At 38.8% G+C, this 20957-nt stretch overlaps 1 protein-coding gene across 4 annotated transcripts in view; it reads right to left on the reverse strand.

Moving 5' to 3' along the window:
- The window catches only part of ROBO2 (roundabout guidance receptor 2), a 950293-nt gene that overhangs the window by 15391 nt on the left and 913945 nt on the right, over positions 1-20957 (reverse strand). For all 4 annotated transcript variants that reach the window (XM_074901798.1, XM_074901780.1, XM_074901788.1 and 1 more), the window contains 2 exons: positions 18235-18449; positions 2704-2874 (listed from right to left, as the gene is read on the reverse strand). In XM_074901798.1, coding sequence (XP_074757899.1) covers positions 2704-2874; positions 18235-18449 — 386 coding nt within the window. The remainder of the gene's footprint in view (positions 1-2703; positions 2875-18234; positions 18450-20957) is intronic.

A 20957-nucleotide genomic window follows, 5' to 3' on the forward strand; every position in this document is an offset into this window, starting at 1 on the left:
GACTGACAAACCAAGTATGTTTTCATATGACAAATCCAAGAGGAAGCAGTTGTAAGGGAATAGACTGGAGACATCTCAAAACCAGGAGAAAATGTATAGTGATGCTTCCCACCAAAATCAGGACAGCTCAGGGGCTTAGAATTGCTGGATCTGTCCCAGGTTCTCCTACTTGCTTCTTCTATCTGTAGCTTAAGCATAGTGGTATTGCCTCTCTTTTTAAAGTTCATTGCAATATTCAACACAAAGCATCCAGCTATCATTTTTAATTTCTGTATACCAGAGGTTCCTAAATTCAGTGTGTTTACATACACACAGGTGCAGCAGCAATCTTTAGCTTGTTTAATTGACAAATGTTCTCTTGCAAATTTAGCTATGACTCAGACTTGCTGCTACGCTTTAATGACTTGTATTCAGTAAGAGTTGAAGTGGAAAAACTGTACAAGTTGTTCCTGTGGTAAGACAGGATGGGAAAAGATCCTGTATTACTCCAGGACATTATAAATTTTTGGAACATATAGTAAGCACTTTAACTCGGTTTATAACAGAAAAATGTTAAGCTTATGTTGTCTGAAAGCTGTTATGGTTACTGTCTGTGTCTGAGAAGTGGATTGCTGAAGGAAATAGTATATCATTGATATTCTGACTCAAATATAGGAAAAAACCACCAATAAGATTAGTATTTTATAAAGAATAAATAAAAGACAAGAGGTGATTGCTGTTTTTAAATAAATCTTAAAATCTGTTCTCTTTCACTAATCTAGAACAATGCCAGGTTTTATGATGGTCACTCCCAAGGAGTCACACTTCCATCTGTCTCATGACCTGAAGTGGATTCCCATTAATTTTCTGGTACCCACATTATTGTTCAACATTTCTGTAGGGATAGTACTTAAAAGCAGAAAGATTACTGAGTGCACTAGAAACTCCCCTGTACACAAAGTCTGTGACCCAAAAGGCTCATGGGTTCAGGCTGACAGGATATGAAACGTAGAAGGATTGACTTAACATATGCACAGAAAGAGTATTGCCAGCACCACAAGCGACACCCATGATTTCCAGTTACTATCCTCACAGACACATGCATTTAATGGATCTGCATAGCAGGGAGGCCTCCGGAATGTATCCAGAAGGGGAGAGCATTAATGTTTAAACCAATTCAGGTCCATGAGTGGAGTCCAAGCTACTTTAAGCTGTTTCCCCAAATAATATGGTAGTGAGGGTGAGCCATAGAGCATGAGATGTAATGGTAACCCATTTGGTGAAGACTTTCACTTCTGGAATCTGTTCTCCACCTTTGTGGTCTGACAAACAAGGAATCTGTCAGGGCATACTGCAAAATTGTATCTGTACACCTGATAACATGACTGAGATGAGAGCTCTGGTGGTTTTACTGGCCACAGTCCACCTTGCAAGCTATTAATATATTTTATACATGTACCTAGAGTAATAAATAGCACTTTATAAATAAACCAAATTAAATATACTGTCTATCAAATCTGTTTATTACGTTACCTGTCCAAAGAATATAATGAAAAGAGTCGGACTTGATGATCTTTATGGATCCTTTACAACCTGAGATATTCTATGATTCTCAAGTAATTTTTACTAGAACAAGGAGGATGTTTATACTAAAATCTAAAGTAATTTTTATTTTTACATCTTCCCACCTTCCCCATACACTGCAAGATTTGTCAAGGTGTACATAAGATTAGGCATCACACCCTCTCCTGTGGTCCAAATAGTGTTATGAGAGCCCCTGAGGCAGGAGGAACATTCTAGCTCTCAGAATTGCCCCGCTTTGAACACTAAAAGAGAGGTCAGCATGAGGAAAGTGATCACGTCTCCATCTGCATGGCATTACGAATACCCTTAGTGGTTCCTTTAATGCTGTTTTTCTATTTGCCGCCTGCTCCCCTCAGATCATTTCAACACCTACAAGGGCCAGGCTGGAGATCAGAAGAAATAAGGGGGAGGTAGCTACCTGGCCACCTTCCTATCCAGTCCTCCTCAAAGAGGAGGCAGCAATTATGTCTTTCGCCAAACTCAAGAGGGGGTAGACAAAGCTAATGGAAGAATGAGCTGATCTTAGTCATCAGAAGAGCAGAACAGACATGCCTGATATTCCCAGATGGGAAGCAGTTGTCAGAGAGAAGTGGAGATGTCAAAGAGGGAAACAAAGCCACTGAGGTCAGTGGACGTCAGGAATGAAGCAGCATGGACAAGATGTGAGGCAGAATCATGAGAAAAGCATGGCACATGTTGCTGTAGCTGTTGGGTGGCCAACAAAACCAGCACAAAGAAAACAGAACATTCTGGGACTGGCTCTATGCTTCTCCTTAGGAATCCATGGCATACTGCTACTGCTGGTGGTAGTTACTTTCATTTAATGTAAAATTACCCACAGGCCATTTCTTAATGTCAACTTACATGCAACACAGTCATTTTTGGGTAAGATTTATACTGGGATCTGAGAAAACCCAAGAGATGCTAACATGTTCAGAGCTGAAACAAAGATAAGTCTCCTTGAAAACATACTTAACCAAGCTCCACACTGCTAGCATTCCAATACTGCTCATGGGATCCCACTTCAGCAAAAAAATAATTCACCATAACATATAACCCTTAAAAGGTTGTTCCATGCTCTCCTGCTCTGCACACCTGCTTGTTGCAGGTTATCATCTGGGACTTCACCACAACACTTACCATCTGTTATTCCCTCCCTACGATGAGGCAAGGGGGGTTGGTCCAACCGTCCTCCCTTGTGTTTTTTAGTGGGCCTCGGCCTCTGACTCTGATTGACAGCTGCACTGGTGTTGCTGTCAGTAGAAAAAGGACTGCTCGGCCGAGGTCTCTGAGAGGAAGGATATGCTTTCCCTAAAAAGAAAGAGAAACCAGATGAAAAAATGTTATTGCCTTAAAATGGGCTGTTCTATTAATGTCTATTAATGTTCCAAAACATTAAATCTGGTCTAATTCTGGGAGGCAAGCAAGTGTCCCCTCGAGGTACCCACTGATGACAACTGCTTTAAGATACACCATAAGCGAAGTGAGAAACTTGGCATTCTTTTGTCTTTAACTTTTATAATTAAAATCATTCCATCTGTTGTGATAAAACTACTGTATGCCATGTATCTCCTACCTGCTCTGTGTGCTGAACAGATGTGTCACAACAACTCCTCAGCCTTGAGCAGGGAAGGAAAACAGTTCTGCAATCATATCAAATTTATCTCCTCCTGCCTTCCACCTTCACGTTTCTCGACCCAGATTCTCATTTTAGGGGCTCCCATATGCGCTGCATATCTGGAGTAACTCCAGTGAGATAAACATAACCGATTTTGCAAACTATGTAGCAGTATTGGTTTGTATACTTAAGGGCTCTCTTTCCTCAAATAAAAATAGGGGTATATTTAAATGCTAAAATTTTCCTGTTAATTTTTGGTATTTTTGAGCTAAAAAACCAGTGTATCCGGACTGAATTTATTCCTCAGTTTTTTTTATATATATATATATAGAGAGAGAGAGAGAGAGAGACTAATCAAGCTACGTGATTTCTCTTAAAAAAAATAATCTTGGATGCTCTTTTAAGGAGCAGATCATTAAAAGTATCATGCAGAAACCGTAGGAGCACAGTTCATTTACTACATTAATTTCCTCTTATTTTGGTATTTTTATTCAGTTAACTTAACTGGGCTTATTGTTTAATAATAACTGATGGAAACTAAAGAACACCATCTTTTTACTTTCTTTTTCTCATCTGTATGTCATTCTTGACAAGTATATTGGGGATGTTAACATTTTAATTCAATTAGAAGTGGTACTTAAAATTATTACTTGTTTAAATCCTATCTGCAGTGGAAAATGTATAAGCCAGTCAGAGCTTCTGCTCTTTCAGTGCTACTGTAGCCTCAAATGGTGTAACAGTTGATGGAAAGTGGCAAAATGGCTGTTTGTTATTTTTCTGGTCAACTGACCCAAAGCTAGTAAGGAGCTATTTTATCTTGTGGTTAACTTAGACAAGGCTCTATTCTTCTATGAGTTATGTTTTCTAGTAAAACCTTTCAACAGATGCACTTACTTCTGACATGCCATCACATACAACCTGCTCTAGATAGGCCTGATCAGGAGTAATATGCTACCCACTACACTATTCAAAATATTCTCAGTGCAAAGAGGGCAGTGAAAAAAGTAGCCATAATCTATCATGGTGTTTCACATTAATACATTCATGTTAGAATAACATCTCAGTATTTGACTTCAGAGATTTCCTGACTGTCTCAGGCTTGACCTTCTGCCTTCTGACTGATGTACACCCTGAAGAGGACACTGCTCTTAGGCCAGCTTGTCTCCCAGCGGCATGACACTGCCTGCTATTGGAGGTTACCACGTTTGAACCCCTCATGTGGACATCCCCTAATTCTTCTCTACCAAAATAAGCCCAGCTAAACTTAAACAGTATATGAAAAGTATGCCTTTGTTAACCTGGCTCATTTTAACTGAAATGGGTTACAGAATGCCCACCCAAGCAGCTAATTCTGGAGCTGAGAGAAAGCAGTATTAAGCATTGGGGGAAGGCTGGAAACATTAACCTCTATAGCTGGCACAGCTGCAGCCAGACAAAGACTAGTGATCAAGCCCTTGTTTCATAGATAAGGATAAACCAGCAGATGAACACAGGCAAAAATATTAAAATTTCATTTAAAAATAAAGACCACTAATGCAAATAAATTCAGATATGAGCCTGAAATTCCATCCTAGCTCACAGCACATTGCACAGATGTTTGGCAAAAATAATCTCACAACATGCAAGTGCAACTAGTGAGTGCAGGATGAAGATTCTTCACACTTATTCTTTTGACTAGAAAAATGAGATTATTCATTCAAAATGTCGGTTTGAAAAAGAAATAGACACCAAACATTCTTTCTTTTACCCCTCCATGAAAATGAGGAAAAAATAAATAGCACTGACCTAAATCAGACATGGGGCAAACAGAAATGACGTGCACGCTCCCAAAATACATTTTTTAGTGCAGCTAATAACTGATTACAGCAGCTTGTATTTGTATGCAGCCCTTCCGGTAAGAACTGCTTAGCAGTGTCAGACTCTCTGTAGTAGATTTAGTGTATGTAAATGGAGACAAGGATGGATCCACTAATTCTTGATTTAATTCCCCAAGAGCGTTAAAAAGAAAAACTGTTTGAACTTCATGCAAATCACACCATGCCTTCCAGAAACTGGAATTAAAGCGTCTGTCAGGAAAGACACCTTGCACCTGGATTTACCAGTGCCTCTTACTCTTGGCAATCAAACACACCCACGTGAGGCTATCAAGTTGGACTTCTCTTTTAATATCAGTGAGAATATTTCACAGATGTTCTGAATGGGTGAAAATAACTGTCCCAGACTGCAAAGGAGTAAAGAGGCAGGACCTTCAGACTCCCTCCAGAGCAATCCAGAGCAATTAACAGAAATAATAATACTGCTGCTAGTATTATTACTACTACAAGTATACTCACTACATGACAACGTTTTATACAATGTGGAGTTTGCTGTGGTACAGCAGGTCCATAATAGTAATTTGTGATTGATACACACTGCCCTGGGAGGTATCATATCGTAATGAAACTGCAGTAAGCACTGGAAGAGTTATTTTGAGGACAAGAGAGGAGGGCTGTTTGCCTACATGTGGGCTTTGTTTCCATTTTGCCTGCTGGATCATTAAGAGAGTAAGAAGGTAATAATCATAACATATCTACCACAGCCATTGGATACTTTGTTGTACCCTAAACTAATAGTCTGTCCAAGGAACTACATACAAGTACTCAGTTTAAGTGCATTATGACCTCATTAAGTGAGGAAAATATAACTGACAAGAGGGCTCACATAATTTCATTGTACTTTCATTTTACACAGCTACGAAAAGAAATTATATTTATTTAAAACTGTCTATGTGTTTGTGTGCCCATTTACTTTTGTTATGTGTGTGTTTGTGGTGGAAACTTCTTCTCAATGGCCTGATACAAGTGACATTAACTTTGGGTGAATCTTTGCAGTAGCTTTTACTGAGGCCAAGAACACCGGAAAAAATGTTGGGAAGGATTTGCTTCTTCAATTCAAGACTATTTAGGAGACTCCAAGCAAAACAGTGCATCTTAGTCTGGCCAAATGTGTCCATAGCAGATGCTTGAAGGTTCACATCAGTTTTTGTTTTGTCTTTTTTTTTTTTTTTCAAATGATGAGACAGATTTACTCAGTCAATTTTCCACTAGTGTAAGAAGCAAGTGAGGGGTTTTAAACTACTTTTAACAGCGAAATAACTATCTTCTGGTCTGATGGTTATGTCTGATGAATGTCAATAGCAAAAGTCCCAGTGATCTGAGAAAAGCTGTATCTGTTCACCCTGTAGCTTGTTGGTGACATGGGTCTTTGCCATTGATTCTCTTCTTTATTCCTAACATTCCTAAAAGGCAATGTTTGCCATGAAGTCAGTGCATGTGGAAAGCCTGCAGTTTTCAGCCCTAACATGTGAAGACATTTCTCACAAATGCACACATTTTACTGAAGGGTAGACACCATACCAGACTAATAGTGAAAAAAATTTTAAATGATAGGAACATTATGGGACCTGTGGGCAGGAATTGGCTGAGAAAGCACACCAAAAATATGACCCAAGTTCATACTTTGCTATTAGATTTGTGGATTTAAATAATGAGTTATTTTTGTATTTTGATAAGACTAAGCAAATGAAAATACATTATTTTTTCCGGAATATTTAAAAATAATTTTTAGTTATCTTTTTTTTTTTTTTTTTTCCTAGAAATAAAACATATGGAGCTTTAAAAATATGAACTAAATTATGTTTACTTTTCATGAATTCAATTTAGAAGATTAGCTGTTTTCAAAACCAGTATATCATGTTACCTTTGTTACATTTAACTTGGCAGATTCAGCTGGTAGAATTAAAATTAAATTTTATCAAAATATATTAACTTATTGAATTAGGTACTTTTTAAACCAGCTATTAATAACACTTTTAAACAGTTTGTATTGTTAACAATAAAGGCACACTAATTCACCCCATGCTTAGAAAGACTTCACAGGAAAAACTTCACACTTTTGCAAGAAGAGACGAAACAGAAGAGCAGGGATGGAGATAATAGTTTAAGCATGATGTTCATCATTGGAAATGTGAATTATTGTGAGGAGATTTTGCAAAAAATGAAATCATCAAAGACCATGGCAGAATTAGTGATCTCTTTACTGAAATATTAAACGGAGTGTATGTCAGTAAATCTACAGCAGAGTCAGCACAGAGGGAAACTGCAGAAGACTGAAGGTTCAGATTAAAAGCTTGTGCTAGTTGCAACTTCAAATCACTAAAAATGAAACATAACGCAAGATTACATTTAAAATATACTGATAAAAATATCTCCATCCACCTTATTCCATGCATGTTAGACGAGTGTGAGATGCAGGTTCACTGAAGAAAAGAATAGGCAGAGACACCTTTCATGCAGAAAGCATCAACTTCGAGTCTACAAACCTGTTCTTGTCAGGCTGGTTCCATCCAGCCTAAAACCAGCTTTATCTGCTGCTGCAACCAGTGCTTGTGCAAAACTGCCGCTGGTAAAGATCGAGTCATCTGAGGAGCTACCTACACTAGATCTATGACTAGAAAAGTTACGGTCCTCATCAGACGCAGAACCCCATCCATTTACCATTGAACCTAAAAACAAATGTAGGGGTCTAGTGAGTTGTGCACATTTGATATTTTTTGATCATCTATAGCTTAAAGACCCACTTAATACGTCCTGTCTCAACAGGAAACCCAAAATTCATTTGACAGAGCTTGGTACAGAAGAGCAGTATTCATCTAAAGCTTAAAGGCTCACTTAATACATTCTTTTATAACAAGAAAATCAAAGTTTATCTGAAAGAGACTGGCATAAAAAAGTACTATCAAAGCTAAGTGGGATCTCAGTCATAGCTTGTTCCACGTTGCTTTGGTCCTGTAAACAAAATGATACATATTCTCAACAAATGTGAAGGCTCCAAAATAAAAATTCTTTTGAAAGTTAATAGATTGTTCCAGGGATTGGAAGGAATGTGATTTTTTAAACTTGATTTATTATAACTCAGTATCAAATTTGGTATTTGCAAAACAAAGTCTTAATTTAGGATAGCAAAAGTGTAAGTCTCGGTAGATGTGGCTGAAGTCACACATGGGCTTCAAGAGCTATCCTGAACAAGACTGGCATTTTTGTAATTTTCTCAAACAAAACCTCAATATAGCTGAGCAATTTTAATGGCCTGAAGAAAGGTGACCTAAAGTAGTTCATTATAGTGCATTAAAGTTCCTTTTTTAAAACATTAGAAATAATTAACATTCAAGAGTAAAGCAAATATTGCTCAAATTTAATACTGAATCAGTCACTAAGCCAATGCTGGCCTCATGGTACCTTCTAGCTATTGATTACCACCAGTACAGGAGAGGACAGTGATAATAACATCATAAAAATGCTGTCAGAAAACCAGATACCAGAAAAAGCACATGAAAAAAAATACAGAAATCTTGACATAACTAAAATGTAAAGAGCAAAATAGTGAAGGAAGGATTCATCTTATTTGCTCTTCATTTATATTTTCTTTTATTTTTCCAATGAATGAAACATCAATCAGCTACCCAACATGGCAGTACAAAATATTTTCAAAAGCTATCACTCAATTTGGATTTTTTTCAAAGTGGAGAAATTCTGTTTCTTCTGTGGCTTCAGATAGAGTTGATGGTGTTCTGTACTTCTAAAAATCATGGGTAAATGTCACAGAGTAATTCTACACTGTGCAGTGGAGCTGGAGGCAAAGAAAACTCAGCTAGCACCAAGTATTCAGCTTTGCTCCAGGAACAGGGCAGCCATGCTAATTAGTCTATAGCTGATGTGCAGAGCTACCAGACTCTTCTGGGACCTGAGCTGTTACATGGCATTGAATGGTGCTGTGTAGACATAGCGTATTCTTCTGAGAGGCACCTATCTCAAAATACCTGAAATCTGCTTTTTGAAAACAGTGGCATGCATATGTTGAAAAAAAGCCCAGTGAATCCATGAGAATCTGCAGAGAACTGGTTTTTAAAGATATGACACACATGGAGAGATACATCATGGTCCTGAGAGTACTATTCAGTTAGCACAGCTGAATTTATGTAAATGTACGTAAGATGTGTAGCAGTGTATGTCATGTTCTTCAAAGCCTTTCTTTCATCCATGTCCAAGAAAATATTGTGTTCAAAATTGGTAACTAGTAAATCAATAATAACCTGCTTATTAATACCAAATTGATACGCTAATTAACTAATGGTGTCAAATATTAAAAACATTGTGCAAAAATAAATCATGAGTACAATAAATGAATACTGGAATTTAGTCAGTAACACGCACCACAAAGCCCAAGAACAATGGATCATTTTGTGATGCTGCAGTGACCAAACGTTTTAATGTCAGCAAAGTGGCAGGCTATAATAACAGAAGTCCATGCATTCCTAAGATACAGAAAAAGAAACTGAAGAGGTCTATGGAGGTCTGACAGGCAGAAAGTGTGTTAAGTGCAACAGAGAGTGACAGAGTTTGATTCAGCTTGCCAAGAGCACACATAAAATTGTTATTTTCCAGACTTGAACTGATGCAGACAGATGTAAGGAAGTCTAGATAACAGCAAGGGAAAGCTAAAACTGAATTTCCTCTGAGTTTCTGAACTAATAATCAAAGTGCGATAGGACATTATAGAGACTGGAGAGTAAAAAGGCTTAGCAACAGTTATTGATGATGTATGAAAAAAGATTCTACAGATAAAACACTTCATGAAGATGTCAGAAAATGAAATGCTATAGCTGAGAACATTTTCAATCGCTTATTGACATATTCTGCAAAATATGTAAGCACAAGCTGAAACATAAAAATATAACTAGACCTACAGATATCAAAGGACAATACTCAGGCGCTAAAAATTTAGCATGTATCTCGTTAGTTTCAGGGCCCAAAGGTTTTGTATGATACATTCTACTCTTTGCATAGAGACATATAAAAACATGTACTGTACAGAATAGGTATGGTTTACAGTATCATAGGCACAGGACTATGGAAGTTTTAAAGGCACCTAGGTTTGAATTTCCATTTGCTCACATCGCTCTGTCCATCTGCTGACCAGTCACTCAGCTATTACACATACATAATACATACAATAATTTGGATGGGATGCTTTCAGGGTATGTCTAGGAACAGTTGCTATTTTCCATCCAGTCTTTGAAGGGCTAGACTGAAGTTCATCCAGTCCAAAACAAGATCTATATTTTAAGTATGAAATACACTAAACATCTGCAAAAGCCCATAATGTTCTCTCTAATGTGTGTGCATGCACCTATCATTCTACATGCTCATAGACATATCAAGTTTTCCTAAAAATAGCTACATTTTAACAGGAAAGTGCTGTTATTAGGCTGCCAGTGTTTCAGGTTAACTCTATAGGAAAGCCCTCTTCCTGAACTCCTCTGCATTTCTATGGACAGTAAGCATTAGCAAGGCTAGAAACAGTGCACTCTGCTCATGGATCACTCCCCACCCCACCACCACCACACCCCCCTCCTCCAGCAGCTGTGTTAGGAGGGACCGCCTGTCAGGCTGTAAGCGTAGCTCAATTCTCACAGGGATGTGAGCTTTACTGGGATGTCAACGTAGTTGACAAGAAAAGCAAACAATGACCCCAACTGGAGTACTGCATCTAGTTCAGGGGTCCTCAGCACAAGAAAAGACATAGACCTGTTAAAGCAGGTTCAGATGAGGGCCACAGAAATGGTCAGAGGGCTGGAAAACCTCTCCTGTGAAGAAAGGCTGAGAGAGTTGGGGTTGTTCAGCCTGGAGAAGAGAAGGCTCTGGGGAGACCTGACTGCGGGCTTTCAATGTATAAAGGGGGCTTATAAGAAAGACGGAGAAAGACTTTTTACCAAGGCCTGTAGTGACCGGACAAGGGGCAATGGTTTTAAACTGAAAGAGGATAGGTTTGTATACAAGGAAGAAATTTTTTACAATGAGGGTGGTGAGGCACTGGAACAGGTTTACCAGAGAAGTTGTGCATATTCCATTATTGGAAGTGTTCAAAGTGAGGTTGGATGGGGCTTTTAACAACCTGGTCTAGTGGAAGGTGTCCCTGAATGTGGCAGAGGGGTTGGAACTAGATGATCTTTAAAGATCCCTTCCAACTCAAACCATTCTATGATTCTGTGACACTCCTGGTTGCTGGAAGCAGAGGCAAAACTCTTTATAACTGCTGGTCAGCAAGCTATCGTGAGACATATACAGTGCCCACAGCTGTATGTAACCAGGTAGCTAAAGGTGAAATCTCTACATCATTTCTACTGCTTCCTGAGCTATCCAGTTTCCCTGCATAAACATTTTTTTTCCCACCAAAACTTGCAGCTGTAAAACTCCAGCTTGCTTTGCCCTCCAGAAGTGCAGACATTGCCCAGAAGGCACGGGAGTGCTGGAGCTCAGCCCGGGCATCTCAGGTCACCATGTAGCTCTGTTAACATAGCACACATGGTGACTTCTTGTTTAAAGGCATCGACTGGCCTCTTCTTTTCCAAATCAGATGCACATTTGTTTCTCTCTGAATAAAAACAGAATAAGAGATGCTGACATCCCTTTCAGATCAGCTGTGCATTTTGAAATGGAATGAAACAGGCTTTTAGTGTCTCCTTTACATGCAGCTCACTATGCGTTTTCCAAAAGCACATTTGAGTTTTTACGCTTTCTGGCAACTGTAAATTTTACTCTTGCTGACAGCAGCAGTAAATGCTTTATGCAGAACAAAATCAACTCTGTGAAAAGTTGAACTCTGTTTTCTTGCTCTATAAAATATCTCTTGGTGCTAATGCAAACAGAAAGCTTCTTTGCTCTCAGGGAGAGGTGAGGGGAAAAGAGGTGCTAGCTTCTTGTAGACTGCATGCTACTGCTTTTAGTGGCATTTTGCAGGCAATAAAAATGCTATTTTTCTTTGAAAAATGTACTTTTGCTTTACTTTTAAAAAAATCTAATGCACTTGTGAAGTAAAAGCTGCTCACAACAAATCTAACACTTTTGAAAACTCCATTAGATACTTTTCTGTACGTACCAAACTCTCTGTGCGTGCTTAAAGTTAACAAATGATGTCACTGGGACTTGTATGTGTATGGTTATGTGCTTTCCCTCGCAAGACCATTAAGCACATGCTAATATTAAGCCCCTGCTCCTCTGCAGGTTTTTTTTTATGAAACAGGGCTAAACTGCTGAGGTTTGTGAAGTACAGATTAAGTCCTTGGGGACTGATGTACAGGAGAAAAACAGTCCTCTTTTGGATATATTTGACTACTGTCAGGATTACAAAGAAAGAACGTTCACTGATTTTGGTGGAAGTGTGGAATGAAAGGGGCAATAGTAATCTTACCATTAAAATAAGAGAGAATAATAGAATCACAGAATCATCTAGATTGGAAAAGACCTTGAAGATCATCCAGTCCAACCATTAACCTAACACTGACAGTTCCCAACTACACCATATCCCTCAGTGCTATGTCGACCCGACTCTTAAACACCTCCAGGGGTGGGGACTCCACCACCCCCCTGGGCAGCCCATTCCAACACCCAACAACCCCTTCTGTGAAGAAATGCTTCCTAATATCCAGGCTAAACCTTCCCTGGTGCAACTTGAGGACATTCCCTCTTGTCCTGTCGCTTATTATTTGGTTAAAGAGGCTCATCCCCAGCTCTCTGCAACCTCCTTTCAGGTAGCTGTAGAGGGCGATGAGGTCTCCCCTCAGCCTCCTCTTCTCCAGACTAAACACCCCCAGTTCCCTCAGCCGCTTCCTGTACGACCTGTGCTCCAGACCCTGCACCAGCTTCGTTGCCCTTCTCTGGACATGTTCGAGTCATTCAATGTCCTTTTTGGAGTGAGGGGCCCAAAACTGAACACAGGAATCACCAGTGCCGAGTCCAGGGGTCAGATCCCTTCCCTGTCCCTGCTGGCCACGCTAGTGCTGACACAAGCCAGGATGCCATTGGCCTTCTTGGCCACCTGGGCACACTGCTGGCTCCTGTTCAGCCGGCTGTCAATCAACACCCCCAGGTCCCTCTCTGACTGGCAGCTCTCCAGCCACTCCTCCCCAAGCCTGTAGCGCTGCTGGGTGTTGTTGTGGCCCAAGGGCAGCCCCCGGCATTTGCCCTTATTGAAACTCCTCCAGTTGGCCTCAGCCCATGGCTCCAGCCTGTCCAGGTCTCTCTGCAGAGCCTCCCTACCCTCGAGCAGATCAACACTCCTGCCCAACTGGGTGTCATCTGCAAACTGACTGAGGGTGCACTCGATCCCCTTGTCCAGATCATCAATAAAGATGTTAAACAGGAGTGGCCCCAAAACTGAGCCCTGGGGGACACCACCCATGACCGGGTTTGAAGGGGCTCAATGCAGAATACAAACATGATCACACTTCAAAAACTAGACCTGGTCTTACACTTTACATTATACTTGGCCATAAATGCCCAAATATTTAAATGTATAAACTCTTAAGTTTTAAAATTTTTATTTTGGGGTGGGAAACACTAAACAAAAAGAGGTAAAAATCATACATACATATTTGGCACGTTACGGGTTCAACCATAATTAATGCCCTTCATAAACGTTTAATGAAAAATGAATTTATGTCACTTAGCAAAATTTATTTGTGTTTGCATTTTCAATCTTTCTAGATTTTTTGGTTTCCATATTGCTGAAAGGCATAAAAATTTCTCAAATTTATTCAAGCTGCTGGAAAAGAAATGCACACAGAACATTAAGTAGTTGCTCAAATGTTGCTGAGCAGTAAAATACTATGATAAAGTGGCATCTTGCTGTGTCTCTATTACTTCTTCAGCACTAAAATTAATTTATGATCAGTCATCAATTCATTTACATGTCGTTTTATGCTAAATCCATCGGTGCTGATGAATGCATATCCCTAGATCCATTAAGCTAGAGTAAAGTCTGTGCTTTATAATATGACCCTGCTAATTGTTGCATTACCATTTTTATGAGATACAAAAAGTAGCAGTTTCCTATTTTCTGAACACATATTTAATCCATGAAACACATTCTTCCTATTAAATTCAACCTGTCTAACTGCTTATAAAATAGAATCTTTTGCTATAGGTATCCCTAAGCAAATCAATATAAACATTGAACTCTGCCATGGTAAAATATGGCTTATGAAAATGATTTTGTGTAATTTTCAGGATTTATTCCATTTGTGCTCAGATACAATGAACGAGCAACTTTTACCATACAGACAGTGATCAGTGATTCTTTTAATCAAGACCAAAACATGCCAAATAAGAGATTTTCTGTCTTGCCAAGCTATACCACCTAAGGAGATGGTTATAATTTCAGATCTGTATAATACTATTGAGTAAAAAAAAAATGTTATCCATTTGCACTGGTTCTGTTTACAAGAGTATCTCTCCACTTACACCAGTTCATATCAGTTAGGTAGAAAAGGGCTTATTCTATTTTCCATGCTAGTTAATGGTGTATCTCTTATCTCTCCCCTCAGTCAAAATGCACCAGGACTGAAGATGTAACAGCTCTCAGTACCAGCTTCACCGGTGGTGCTGAGGGAGGAGAAGATAAGGAGAGGGCAAAGAAAACCGTCAAACCATAATACTTTGATCTGACAAAACCTAGTGTTTTTCTCAGTGATTTCAGTGAGAAGCAAATTAATTTCTTATACAGTAATCATATGCAATTAATTAAGTCTATTAAAGTAGAATAATATAAGATTCTTCCTGACCATTCTTGCCATAACTCTGCATGGCAATTCATTATAAAGGCAAACATAAGCAGAAGAAAAAACATATTTCATTGTGCCTCTGAAAGCAAAAATAACCCTAAATAATTGTGAATTGAAAGTCAAGTGAGCAGAAATTTTACATCTGCTCTTCAGTTCTTTTTTTTTTTTTCCTAAATCAGAATCAGTAACTCAGTATCCTAACAAACCATGCCGTGAATGAAGCAAAACTTTGCCTTTAATTTCATATTTCATCTCACAAACATTCAAATATAAACCTCCCTCACTGAGTTTTCTTTGCAATATCTGGAAAATGTTAAGATATAGTTACTGTACACTCCTCCTTTCTTTCACTTTATTATACATGTCAACATTATGTCTCTGCCACCTGCAAAGAGGAAAGCTTAATAGTGCAGATTAAACCCTTGTCTGAATCTTCAGTTAGCTGTAACTAAAACTCAAGGGCCTGGAAGACAACCTGACTTTTAAACTGTTTAAAGGAGCAACACTGTGGTTTCAGAAGAATTTAGCAGTTTGAGCTCGGCTCACACAGTGCCAGTGTTTCCCCTCAGAGAATTCCACATTTGGCATTGCATGAAAACCTCGGCCTCAACTCAGCCACAAAGAATAAAGTACCATTTCACTCTGAGAGTGGATATTTTCAAGTCATTGCTGAGGCACACAAATAGTACAGGGTGAGGAAACTCGCCCTGCTCACTGTACAGCAATTCTGTTTGGACGAAATCTGGACCAAGGGATATCAATTTAGATTTCTCACATACACTAAACTCATAGGGCATGGTTCAAAATTAACAGAGATATTGCTTGGTCTGAATGAGATGTACTCATGTGCCTCCAGTTTTTAATATCATGTTTAAAGAAGTGGAAACGTGGTATATATATTCCTAGGAAAATGCTGGTTTAAGTCACCAAAAGCCCTGTGAAAGAAGTAGCTTATGTATCCTCAGAGTAAAAATGAACAATTTAGTTGTTCTACAATATTCTAAAAGCAATTTAATTCAAGAATGAGAAACATCTTAAAACAATGAATGAAATTTGTTATATACCCTTCTTAACACCAGCAAATGCAGTCTGGAAGAGTTAACAGAAAGATCCATAAAAATTAAAGTTGTCTTTTGAAACAATTTGCCCAAGCATAATAAGCAATTTCCTTCCACCCCTAGGAAAAAAGCCCCAAAAAATCCCTCAGAAAATCAAGGTTTTACCCAGTAACTGACAAAAACAAAAGTAGCTTTTTTTTTATTCAGAGAGTTTGCCATTTTACAGATCATTTAGGCTCCCACTGTTGACTGTATTTTTGTAAGGTTATAGTTGCATAGTTGTTCTAAGTCAATCTAAGTGTTGGCTATACGCTATAGGGGCAGTTTGCTTCCCTTCCAGCTGCACATTCCCTTCCTGCAGCACTGGCAAACACCTTGCCATGCAGTGAATTAGATCCAGACAGTAATTAAACAAGAAAAAGCAAAAGAAAAACCTTAATTTTCAGCTGGAGGAGGCCACATCAAGATAGTAGTGAAAACGAGTAGGAGTGTATTTGGATCACCTTAAGTGCACTCCCAGTCTACATTACCAAGATCTGACCAATTTCTTCCAGAAAAATACACCAGGAATTTTTTAACACTCCAATAATTAAATATTTAACACTCCAATAATTAAACAATATTTATAACTATTAGAACAAGCTTGAATGCTATTCATAAAAGGATAAATTGTAATAAGCACAGAAGTCTATGAACTGGAACAGAAATGCAGCTATTCCTTACTTTGCGCTAGGCAGGGTGGCCCAAAATATTAGGTGAAAATGCAAATGGGGAAAACATTAATTTTCTGATTTACAGATATATCAACATTGACATATTAATACACACCAAATGGAAAATATATAGCCACCTGATATTTTTTTATTTATTTCCGTATTACCAGTGCAAAACCCTTACTGCTTTCCTAATGGAAAGGCTTCTGAGCCATTAGTGAGATATGCGGAAATATGCAGAATTATAGCCTGAAGGAGATTACACTAGAAATTCAACCAAAGTGACTTAACATACTCATGCACTAATAGGTTAACCTTCTCAATTCAAGGATTTAAACTTTAACTCTATAGCCTTCAGTTGGATCTGGATTTAAAAATCACAGCAGCTGAGATACAATTCTTAAATCTTAATTAGATTGGCAAGCAGTCTGGCCCTAGGGTGAAGGAAAACCTGGGAAGTAGGATTAAGCTACAAACTATTTAATTCAACAAGGGAAAAGGAAGAAAATTATAGGTATTGATGCTCCATCACTGTTCCTGCAGTGTCTTCAGAACAGCAATGTTTAAGTAAGGGTGCAAAATCCTTGGAATTTCAAAGGTAGCTCCAGAACAATGAGATGAAATTCAGTGGCACTATGGTAGTAAATTGTACTGAACAAGTCTCCAAATTGTCCCTTAAGGTACAACTAACAATCACTGTTTTTCCGCTGAGACCAAAGACTGAAGAAGCACCCACTAGTTTTTATGAGCTCTGGGAACCATGTACATTTGGGTCTCCAGTATAGCTGTACAATATGGATACAGTACACCATATAGAGGTCCAAGTTCAACCTAAAGGGAAATACATTGACATTTACAAAATATAGATTATGTCCATATAAAATCTGTACTTTTCAAAAAGTGTCTTTTGCTGCCTACTTTTCATCAAAAGCAATTTTATTCCTTCAGACTTTGTGCATTAGTCTAGCATGCCTTTCTAGGTCCCTTTTGATGATTCCTGTTGTGCCTTTCCAAGGCAATGCAAAGGGCAAGAAGCAGTGAAGGAAGGAGTGTCAGAATAATTAAATATCTTCACTGAAAGGGAACAATTACTAAATTCAGCAATACAAAGTAGGTTCAAAATATACATTTTCCTACATAAATGTTGTATTTATTCTACAAATAAATGTTGTGCTGATCTAACTACACTTATTCTGAAGTCTTTTAACTTCCCTGTGTTCATCTGTGAAAGCATTTACCCAGCAAAATATCTAAAAGTGCTTTAAGATAACATTTTTATGCTGCTCCTGATTTATGAAATATATATTCCTAAGCCTAGGTCTTCCCCCTCCTTTTTATGTAACTGGCTTGCTTCTTCAGTAGAGTGAACTTTTCATGAAAGCTAGGATATAATTGAGTTTTCTTTCAAGTCTTTAAAGCTTTTTAAAATTCATGAAATTTCTTATCATTTTGCAGCAAAGCAAAGTATTTTCAAATCCTTCTTTAACTTTAGTGTTCAATATTAACACATTTTAAATGTTACAGAAATAGAGTGGAATAAATTTTCACTTAGAAAGTGTTTGACTGATGATGTATTTTACTGTTAGGAACAAGTTGGTGTCTCTGTTAACTGTGTTTGGTTACCTGTCACAGAGCTGTCCAGATTGTCCATACTGGAGCCTGGAGTATGCTCTAGACCTCTTAGCGGCCTACTGATTTCTACAGTTTCTTCTTCAATATCATCCTCATCATCATCATCATCTGGAACATCTGTTTCCAAATCTGAAATAAGGTTTCCAGATACATATCCTAGGGGTGGAACTGGAGCCTGAGGAGGTTGTGTATTGCTTTGGATGTGCCTACAGGAACAAAGAGGAAAACGTCTTCAGAATGGTTGAGACTTTGTACCCCATGGTCAATAGAAGATAATTCTTTCAATAAGTCCTGAAATAGATTTACAAAATCTGCTTGTTAGGTCAAATTCAAGAAAAGTCAGTTCAGTTATTCACCATAGCTTCTAGTACCAGAGTACCCACACACTTTCAGTCTTAAATACACTTCTCCTACTGTAAGATGGGGAAGGTCAAGATTGTCCTTTTACAGGTGAGGAACGATGCACCCTGAGGCTATATATATCAAGTAGGAAGCCCATGGAAAAGCACAATTCTGAATCCCAACCTAACATATGTGTCTCACCCCATATTTCACCTTACAAATCACATGTTGAGCCTAAGTTAAATTTCACTCCTGCTTAAACAGACTCAGTATCCTCAAGGAGAATTCACCCAAAGAGAAGGAAATGACCAGTAGGACAGAGAAATTTTAGAGTTCAATGAATCCATTATCAGCGAGCCCTTTTTATTTTGCTTTATTCCCAGTAGTTAGTTGAGTTAATTGCAGCAGTATTAGGGAATGCATGTGTGAAATTACTGCATGCAGCAATCAGAATTAAAAAAAAAGAAAAACAAAGATAAATAACACTGCCAGGATAGTTAAATGGCCAAAGGCAAGCACAGGACTCAGAATTTAATCTGTGTGGCCTCTTAGAGGCTAGAGAGGAAAAGAACAACCATCAGGTTTCAATGCAATGCTCTCTACAGCACTACAGGTACACAGCAAGCTGTGCCAGGGGATGCAGGCATGACTGGCTTCAGCATAAGAGCATGTACCATGCATGAAACTGCTGACTTAGGCATGTGGGAATCCTTGGGTGGCTGTACATGAGGTGCTGTGACCTGATTCAAACTGGCAGCACTCTGGATGGGATCCAGGATTCTGCTGGTCTCTTGCTTGGACAGCATAACAGAAAAAATTACAACTGTCACCTGTGGTTTCCTAGCTCTAATGTATTTTTGATGAAAACTTTGTGCTATATTATTGCCTACACTTGATAAGTGCAGTAATTCTCTTTATTCAAACAGCTTTTTCTTTTCCATAATGTAATTCTATTGGATCTGAGAATGTCACGGTAAATGTTATGTACCACTGGAATCTCTCTCCACCTTGGTGTAGGTTTTAAATTATTGCTTATTCTGAAGATTATTTGCAGAGCAAATGCTTCCCTTCTGATATACAACCTCCTTTTGATTAGTAGTTCTTGAGTACTTTCCTGTCTGGACATCAGGTTCTTAGCTATGCAGTGTTCAAAACACTGTGCTAAAGGGCACTACCATCTAACTAACCCTCAATAAACAGTGTGATTAGCTCCCAATCAAGCAAAATACTTGAGTATATGCTTAATGTTAAGCATGTCATAGAACAATTGAAGTCAATTTTTCGTGTACTTGTAGTTAGTTAAGCATATACTTAAGTGATTTGCTGGATCTAGGCCATAATGCTTATGTACTTTTCCAGTAATCTCTAATGTGCTCTTTCTTAAATTTCCAGTTGTCTGGTCTCTATATTTCTCTTCTATTACTCCTACAGTAACCTACATGACAGGTTTCACCTTGTTTTGTTTGCCCTTGCCCCTACATTGGACAGGTTAACTTTGTGAAAAGAAAACTAAGAACTCTTCCTTCCCACTTAAGACAATGAAGGACTTTCCAGTGACTTTGAACAGCATTTGCTGAACAGCATGACATGTATCTAGGCAAGCATTATCAAAGCATTAAACAATTCCATGTCACAACTACTGCAAAAATAATTTGTACTTGCAACCCTCAATACCTACCCCAATACTTGCTCTTAAGTCCTAGTATGAAAATAGTTTATCTCCTCTATATTTTTTTTCAGAGTTTCATGATCAGCTACTGTGACCTAACACAACAGTGACGTGAAAATCTGCGTATTCCTAAGCACATTATGAAAGTTCCCAATCAACTTTAATTTTTCAAAAAGGGAGCAAGACCTTTCCTGTCAGCTGTGTGAAGCTTTGCTACAGACTCCTACTATGATACCTGCTCCCAGACTGGCACCCATGGTTTGTAGGCATAGAAAGGGTAACAGCTGCAAAATGCAGCAGCAACTGACTGTGCAGACAGGGTATGCATCTGTGTGCTGGCTCAGAAATCAGCTACCTTAAACAGGCCAGGTCTAGCTGCTGCCTGGGATTTGGGTCTGTCCCATGGGCAGGCCGAGGTCGGTGCTTGGCAGCATGGCACTGCAACAGGACCAAAGTACCCTGTTGATTGCGTGCAGATTGCAGACAAGCCTCGAGGCTTTGACAGTGTCCAGGGAAAACAGCTGGCTTTGATTTGGCACCGCCTGCCTACCTGCCTGATCTATTTATGGTAGCTCGAGCTGAATAACTTTGTGGCTTTATTTACCAGGGAAGAAAGGCTGCTCCTCCGCTGGCAGCACGCCATTCAGTAACTAGCTCTGCTCCTCTCCTCCGAGACTTGCAGGCTTTGTCTGGATAGAAAAGT

The sequence above is a fragment of the Athene noctua genome, chromosome 1, assembly GCF_965140245.1.
Source record: "Athene noctua chromosome 1, bAthNoc1.hap1.1, whole genome shotgun sequence".
Taxonomy (NCBI): Eukaryota; Metazoa; Chordata; class Aves; order Strigiformes; family Strigidae; genus Athene; species Athene noctua.